General features: G+C 48.2%; 1 protein-coding gene across 1 annotated transcript in view; it reads right to left on the reverse strand.

Moving 5' to 3' along the window:
- The window catches only part of trh (thyrotropin-releasing hormone), a 41504-nt gene extending 33444 nt beyond the window's left edge, over nt 1–8060 (reverse strand). The window contains exons 1-3 of the mRNA XM_052017683.1: nt 7868–8060; nt 5166–5640; nt 3009–3019 (exon numbers count right to left, since the gene is read on the reverse strand). Of these exons, the coding sequence (XP_051873643.1) occupies nt 3009–3019; nt 5166–5640; nt 7868–8060 (679 nt within the window). The remainder of the gene's footprint in view (nt 1–3008; nt 3020–5165; nt 5641–7867) is intronic.
- Between the last annotated feature and the right edge of the window lie 1003 nt (nt 8061–9063).

A 9063-nucleotide genomic window follows, 5' to 3' on the forward strand; every position in this document is an offset into this window, starting at 1 on the left:
AGGCCAGAAACAGGAAGGGAGCAATCACTTCGTTGGGAGTATTCTACAGACCTTCTTTTCCCCCCCCCCCCCCACCACCACAGCCCCCCGCCACCCCCAATAGCAGCAGAGACACTGAGGAGCTGATCGGGAGGCAGAATCTGGAAAAGTGCTAAATAACAGGGTTGTTATCATGGGTGATTTCAACTTCCCTAATATTGATTGGCACCTCCTTAGTGCAAGAGGTTTGGATGGGGTGGAATTTGTTCGGTGTGTCCAGGAAGGATTCCTGACACAATGTGTAGACAGGCAGACTAGAGGAGAGGCCATTCTGGATCTGCTACTTGGCAATGAACCTGGTCAGGTGTTGGATCTCTCACTGGGTGAGCATTTTGGAGACAGTGACCACAACTCCCTGACCTTTACCATAGCCTTGGAGAGGGATAGGAGCAGATGATATGGGGAAAGTATTTAATTGTGGGGGTGGAGGGAATTATGATGCCACTAGGCAGTAACTTGGGAGTGTAAATTGGCAGCAAATGTACTTGGGGAAATGCACAATGGAAATGTAGAGGTTGTTTAGAGATCACTTGCATGGGGTTCTGGATGGGTTTGTCCCACAGGCAGGAAAAGGATGGTAGGGTGAAGGAACCATGGTTGACAAGAAATGTGGCATATCTAGTGAAGAGGAAGAAAGAAGCTTAAGATTTAGGAAGCAAAGATCAGACAGGGCTCTAAAAGTTGCAAGGTAGCCAGTAAAGAGCTTAAGAATAGACTTGGAAGAGCAAGAAGGGGGCATGAGAAGGCCTTGGCGAGTAGGATCAAGGAAAACCCCAAGGCGTTCTACTCGTATGTGAAGAACAGGAGGATGACTAGAATGAAGGTAGAACTGATTAGGGATAGAGGAGGAAATGTGTGCCTGGAGTTGGAAGAGGTAGGGGAGGTCCTTAACGATTACTTTGTTTCAGTATTCTCCTGCGAGAGACCTTGACGTTTGTGAGGACAGCGTAAAACAGGCTGATAAACTTGAACGTGTCCATGTTAAGAAGAAGGATGTGCTGGAACTTTTGCAAAAACATTAGATAAATCCCCAGGGCCAGACATGATATATCCCAGGATATTACAGGACATGAGGGAAGAGATTTCTCAGCCTTTGGCGATGATCTTTGCATCCTCACTGGCCACAGGAGAAGTACCAGATGATTGGAGGGTGGAAAATGTTATTCTTTCCTTCAAGAAAGGAAGTAGGGATAACCCTGGGAATTATAGACCAGTGAGTCTTACTCAGTGGTGGGCAAACTATTGGAAAAGATTCTTAGGGACAGGATTTATGAGCATTTGGAGAAGCATAGTCTGATTAGGGACAGTCAGCATAGCTTTTTGAGGGGCAGCTCATTGCCTCATGAGCCTGATTGAATTCTTTGAGGATGTGACGAAACACACTGAGGGTATAGCAGTGGATGTGGTGTATATGGACTTGAGTAAGACATTTGATAATGATCCCTATGATAGCTCATTCAGAAGGTCAGGAGACATGGGGTCCAGGGAAACTTGACTGTATGGATTTGGAATCGGCTTGCCCATAGAAGGCAGAGGGTGGTTATAGATCGAGCACATTCTCCCTGGAGGTTGGTGAACAGTGGTGTTCTGCAGAGATCTGTTCTGGGACCCCTGCTCTTTGTGATTTTAATGAATAAGTTGGATGAGGAAGTGGAAGGGTGGATTAGTAAATTTGCAGATGACATGCAGGTTGGTGAGTTGTGGACAGTGTAGAACATTGTTGAGGGTTACAATGGGACATTGATAAGATGCAAAGCTGGGCTGAGAAGTAGCAGATGGAGTTCAACCCAGAAAAGTGCCAGGTGATTCACTTCAGAAGGTCGAATTTGAAGGCAGAATACAGGGTTAATGGCAGGATTCTTAGTGTGGAGGAACAGAGGGATCTTGGGGTATAAGTCCATAGATCCCTCAAAATTGTCATGCAAGTTGATAGGATTGTTAAGGTGTATGGCATGTTGGCCTTCATTAGTCAAGGGATTGAGATCAAGAGCTGCCAGGTAATGTTGCAGCTCTATAAAACACTGGTTAGACCACACTTGGCATATTGTGTTCAGTTCTGGTCACCTCACAATAGGAAGGATGTGGAAGCTTTAGAGAGGGTGCAGAGGAGATTTACCAGGATGCTACCTGGATTGGAGAGCATGTCTTAGGAGGATGGGTTGAGCAAGCTAGGGCTTTTCTCTTTAGAGCAAAGGAGGATGAGAGGTGACTTGTTAGAGGTGTACAAGATGATGAGGCATAGATTGAGTGGAGGGTCAGACTTTACCCAGGGTGGAATTGGTTAACATGAAGAGGCATAATTTTAAGGTGATTGGAGGAAAGTACAGGGGGAATATTGGAGGTAGGTTTTTACAGAGTGGTGGATTCTTGGAATGCGCTGCCAGGGGTGCTGGGGGAGGCAGATGCATTAGGAACATTTAAGAGCTCTTGGAAAGGCACATGATAGAAAAATGGAGGGGTATGTGGGAGGGAATGGTTAGATTGATCTTAGAGTAGGCTAAAATGTCAGCACAACATCATGGGCTGAAAGCCTGTACTGTGCTGTAATGTTCTATGTTCTAACTCCTCCCCGATTCCACCACTCACCTGGGGACAATTCACACAAAGGACAATTTAGTGTTCAGTTCTTTGGGATGTGGGAGGAAACTGGAGCACCTGGAGAAAACCCATTCAGTCATGTGGCAAAATCCACACAGACAGCACCAGAGGTCAGGATCGAACCCGGTTCTCTGGCACTCGAGGCAGCGGCTCTACTGGCTGCACCACTCTTCTGCCAATATTTGTTCATTCAAAGAATTTGGAAGACGTTAGTAAGGGCAACCAGAAATAATGGCTTCCCTGGCCATTTATGGAAACAGGTAATTATTATTGAAGGTGGCACATCCTAGATTTCCTTCTGGGTGTTTTGAGCATGTAAATACTTCCTTTATTCCAAATGTATTTAATTGATTGTTGGAAGTAAAATTCACCTGTTACCATGGTGGTATTTTAAACCACAGCTCTGAATTGTTAGTCATGGCTCTGGGTTACTTGTTCAGTGGCACAGCCTACGACTGCAACTGTGAAGAGAGCCATGTGCTGTGTTGTTGACTCAACAGCAGCCTGATAGAGGTATTAAGCTGGCATCTGGATATCTAAATGATGAGGCTGCTGGGGATCTGGTTGGGGATTGAACTGGGTGTGCAGAGGCTTCTGGGCTTTATTGGTCAAGGGTGCTAGGGGTTGGGTAAGTTTATTAGTTTGATATTCCTATAAAACCAATTAAAGTCCAATTGGGTCTGTTCCTTCTGATGATATGAAGGTTAGATTCCTAGTTAGGACTTTCTCCTCTGGTTTTGTAAGTATGAAGAGTTGAGAAATGATGATGGACTGGCATCTGGGGACTGGCTTGAGGATGGGTACTGAGATGCCAACTGTTTTGAGGAGTTAACTGAGACAAAACAAATCATCTCCTCCAGCATGTCTTTCTGTATTCCTTGGAAGCCTTGTAGTCCACTGGGATAATGGAGGTATCCCAGTGGGGTAGCCTTACCTCTGGCTTCTGAGGAATACAGATGGTGGATCTCTGAAGAAGGATCATGAAGCCTGCCTTCAACAGATCATTGAACTAATCTTCCTCTGTTAGTCTCTGGCCAAACAATTTACAATCTGGCTTTTGTAGGTGGGAACCCTTCAGCTGAGTGTGAGTGATCATCTCATTGTGTTTTAGGAGTTTTGTCATTCACTTTATTAAAAAGAACTTTTAAATGATTCTTCAGTATTTCCCCAGCCCCACCACCACTGCTGATCACAGGAGACTTCTTCAATTCATCGGATCCAGTCCAGCAGGGATTCGCCTCGATTCTACTCCAGAAGTTCTTCTGCTGTAATTGAGACCATTTCGTGAACTTGGAGCAATTGAATAAGGAGGTGGAAGCGTGGGGACAGAGCGGTCCACTCAGCCCCTCGGGATAGGAGGAGGAGATGGCCAATCAGTCCCATTCAGAGACTCTTCCCCAGGACTTGCCATCTGTTTAGTTCTAACACATCTTCATGTCACAACCTACCACAGACAGGGAAAGGCGGGTCAGAAAGGGAGGGCACTTTCTAAAATGTAAAAAGTGCGTCAGGCCAACGATCTTTGCCCCTTCCCTTCCCCGCGGGGGCACGGAGTCAGCAACTATCTATTCCGTTCACCAGTGTGACACTTGAGCTTTCGCGTAGAAAAATAATTTCGACATGCGTTTTATTAGAGCTCAGGAGCAGGATGGTATTTTACAGGGTTTAGGCTCCGCGATTTCCACCAATGTACAGTCAGTAACCCGCACCTGGAGCCGGCGAGGAGATACGCGACTTCCAGGCAAAAACGTGATAACAGAAGTAAACTCAGCAACTCTCCTACCTCCACCCTTCAGCCATATACGAACCCCCCCCCCCCCATCCTCTCCTCTCTCGTCTCCCCTTCCCTCATCCTTCTCTCTGTCCCTCTCTTGTCTCCCGTCTGCTCGCTTCTCTCGTCTCGCTTCTCCCACTCCCCCTCTCTCCTGTCCCATGTTCTCTCTCCTCTCCCCTCATTTCCTCTTTCTCCTTTCCCCTTCTCTCCCCATCTGTCCTCCCCCTTTCCTTCCCGCCACTCCCATGTCTCCTTTCTGCTCTCCTCTTCCCCCTCTCTCTTCCTTCTCTCCCCCCCCCCCAATCCCTTTTTTCCTCTCTTCTCCCTCCTCTCTCTGCTCTTCCCGCTGGCCCCTGTCTCTTCCCCTTCTTCTATCCCCCCCCCACTTTTCTCTCCTCTACTCTCCACCTTCGACAACTCCCTCTCCTCTCCTCCCACACACCTTCCCCTCTCCCGCTCCTTCCCCTCTCTCCACGACTTTCTTCGCCCTCCCCGCCCTCCTCCGCACACGCCTCTCCTTTTTCCTTCTCTCTCTCTCTCTCTCTCTCTCTCTCTCTCTGTCTCTCTGCCTGTTCCTTGGATTTCCGTTGGATAGTGGGACATGCTGGGGAATGTGATGATAAAGCCATGAACCTACACTTCAAACAAATTCTTGCCCGGGACACAAGAGGTTTATAAGATTTTAGGGCGCATTCCACGTGAATGAAAAAAAATACTTTACAACATTTAAACATCTCAATCTCGTCCTCCTTATTCCTCATCTGAAACAAATCTCTTCCCGGGGTGTTGCCTCTTCACCTCCGTCTTACCACCTAACAGCTCTAACAGGTAGCTAGCTTTACTGCAAGTCACAGGGTCTTGAAGGTCACAGGGGAAGGAGAGCTCGCTGCCGGTGCTGGCTGTCTCCTGGTGCCGTCTGACTGGCAACAACGCTTCGTTCTCCCCGGAGTCGGTCTGCGCCTCCCATCCGCCGCGGACGGGCTGCTGGCTCTGGTCGTACAACAGGAATCTCTTGCCCGGGTGCTGCCGCTTCGATAGAGCCGCATTCTCCTCGGAGTACCACCCGTCCACGCCTCTCCTTCCTGGGTGCTGTCTTTTCTCCTCTGCCCGATAACCGTCCTCCTCCTCCTCCTCCCGTTTTCCTGGATGCTGCCGTTTCTCGAATTCATCCAACCGTTTCCCCGGGTGTTGTCGTTTGAAGATCCGTTCGGCTGGCGGCGAGTCCGCGTCTGAAACAAGTAAAGTTTTAGAGCAATAAAAAAATCTACTGGAGGAACTCATCGTGGGTCGAGCAGCATCTTTGGGGGGAGGAGGAATTGTCGGCGTTTCGGATCGAGACTCTGCATCAGGACCCTGCAAAGTTTTGGAGCGACCTTGGGTCAAAGGGCCTGTTCTTGTGCTGTACTGTTCTATGTTATAATTAAATGCATCTCAGTTCCCAAACTGACCCAGCAAGAGAAGTCAAACACATTACACATTAAGCAACATGAAAGATGCTGGAGCAACTGAGCGGGTCGGGGGGCATCTGTGGAGGGAAATGACATTTCGGGTCGAGACTCTTCAGACACGGGAGACTGCAGACGCTGGAATGTGGAGCAACAAACAAGATGCTGGAGGAACTGAGCGGGTCAGGAAACATTGGAAGGTTTGGATCCGAAACGTCGACTGTCCTTTTCCTTCCACAGATACTGCCTGGCCCGCTGAGTTCCTCCAGCATCTTGTTTCTTGCTCCGGATTCCAGCATCCGCAGTCTTTTGTGTCTCCACGTTACACATTAAATCGTAATTGATCGTAAGGCGGTTTTCACTTGGTTTATCAAACTAGGAAACCTGCCTTGAAACTTTAACTACCAACTAATAAGCGCAGGTACTCGGTGGGAGTTGTGCCCCGTGTATAACCGCTCCTACACTGACCGAACCAGATCGGTGGGATGAGGGCTACCGACAGGAATTTTCATACTCTTAACGCCCCACAGAGACAGACGCCCGCTGGAATGATGAGAGTTCCCAAGCAAAATAAATGATAAATGGTGATCTTGAACGTAGAGCATAGAACAGTACAGCACAGGAACAGGCCCTTCAGCCCATGATGTCTGCGCCGACCACAAAGGCAAATTAAACCAAATCTCTTCTGCCTGCACACGATCCATATCCCTCCATTTCCTGCATATTCATGCGTCTAACTAAAAGTCTCTTTAAAGCCACTAGGGTATCTGCTTCCACCACTACCCCTGGGAGCAAGTTCCAAGCACCCACCACTCTCTGTATAAAAAAACTTGTCTCGCACATCTCCTTTAAACTCCCCTCACCCCACCTTGAATGCATGTCCTCTAGTATTTGACATTTCTACTCTGGGGGAAAAAGATTCTGACTGTCCACCCTATCCACGCCTCTCATAATTTTATAAACTTCTATCAGGTCTCCCCTCAGCTTCCGAAGCTCCAGAGAAGACAACCCAAGTTTGTCCAACCTCTCCTTCTAGCTCATACCCTCTAATCCAGGCAGCATCCTGGTAAACCTCTTCTTTATCCTTTCCAAAGCTCCACATCCTTCCCGTAACGAGGCGGCCAGAATCGCACACAAAATGCAGGAGGCTAACAATTAACGTTATAATAAATAATGTCAAAAATGCTGGAAATACCCAGCTGGCCAGGTGGCACCTGTGGAGAGAGAAATAGTTAATATTTCAGCTGAGACCCTTCATCAAAACTGAGAGAGAGAGAGAGTGTCAAGGACGCGGAGAAGGATGGGGGAATGGGTGGAACAAACGAACTGAAATGGAGAAATGGGGTTTGAAAGGGGTGTGATGAGTGAGATGAAGATTTGTACCACAGGGGTAGAAAGGTAAGGGTAAACCAAGGCTGAGTAGCTAAACGGTAGTCGTTTCGAAGAGCCGGCTCAAAGGCAATGGGCCTAGTGGTCTGCTTCTATGCCACACGATTTGAGAATCTGTGACCCGGTCAGGAGCAAATAGAGGATACAAACTCTTCTAACTCTAACGTCAGCTTTAACAACCCTTTCACCAGGACTCTCCATGTCTCCCACTCCTGGGAAAGGCCAGGGTAACTCGTGGGCCATTCAGTCCGAATATACTTGAAAATAGAAGGACGCCCTGTGTCCGAGTGCCGCTTGCACGCTAATTCCTGTACCGCCTAACCCCCACTCTCGTCTGTGGCCATACAAATTATAATTATTCATTTACAATCATTCACTCCTTCCTAGTGTGGCGTCTCTTCCCCTGTTTTCGAACATCCGTGTCTCAGAACCGGTAACACAGAATAAACCCTGAAGTTCGATTCTAACTCTCAAAACTGTGCGCTACCTGAATTCAAGTGAATCCCGGAAACCTAAGAAAGGTACTAGAAGTTCTTAAGAATTTACAGTTCCTTAAATTGCAAGCCGTTTTATTACGGAGGGAACTAATTTCAGGAGGATTAGCTCTATGATCTGTGTGTACCGTTGGCGATTCCCTCTTGTCCCATCTCCATCAGCATGGAGCGAATCAGGGCAGCCTCAGCTCTCTGAAGCTGTTCGCTCAGCGGGTCTGCCGCTCCTTCCGGCCGCTCCTCCGCCGCCGTGCGCTGGCCCTCTACCAACGACGTGTCGTGGAGGGTGAGGGCGACCAACAGCAGCAACCACATCGACCTCATGACGGTACAAACGAAAAGCTGGGGCCGCGCTGTGTGAGAGGCAAGAATTGGAGAGTTTGCTTAGTAGTGCTTCGGAGCCGGGGAGGGCGGCGCGCTATCCATGGTGCTGAAAGAGAGGAACTTCAGAAACAGCGAGTTGAGGACTGGAAGAGGTCCCCCCCCCGCCCCCCCCCCCCCCCCCCCCCACACACACACACACACACACTCACGCACAAAGTCACACGCACTCACAGACACACGTTCACACACATTTAGCACATTCACACACACACACACACACATACTTTCACACACGCACATTCACACAAACTCACTTTTACATGTAAGCATATTCACACAACTCTCACCCATAGATACACACACACTCACATATATAGATGCAGACACGCTCACACACACACACACACACACAGCGATACACAGACACATAGTCTCGCAATTTAAGTACAAATAAAGATCTATCATTTACCTACACATACACACACGCATTTTCTCTCTCACGCGCTAACGTGATATTTTAAATTGGAATGAGCCCCATTCTGGTGCTTATTGTTACCTGTCCCGTTTCCGCCTGCCCTCGGGTACTCTCTCTGTACCAGACTACACTCAGTCCTGCTGTGAAAGACCTTCGTTCGGACTGAGCCTCTGTGCTCCCGATTTTGCTCTTGAACCAGTTTGCCTCTGATGATCGAAGACTCCCATTTATAGCAGTTCTGTATCTCCCCCTCCCCCTCTCCACCATCAGTCCCACCTCCAGCCCCCAGCTATGCAAAGAAATCAGCCGTGGGTTGAACGGTTGCCTCTTTTCAATGAGCAGAAGAAAAAGTTGAGCCCCTTCTAATGGGCATGTTTGGACAGAGCTACTGACACACGTCTATAGCGAGAGATGGCATATATGAGATGCATACGCAACAGAAAGGTGCACTCGTATATTTTATAAAGAAATATACACAGACATAAATAGGAAGGGAAACATACATGTACATAAAACGAACATTCGGAA

This window comes from Pristis pectinata, chromosome 6, assembly GCF_009764475.1.
Source record: "Pristis pectinata isolate sPriPec2 chromosome 6, sPriPec2.1.pri, whole genome shotgun sequence".
Lineage (NCBI taxonomy): Eukaryota > Metazoa > Chordata > Chondrichthyes > Rhinopristiformes > Pristidae > Pristis > Pristis pectinata.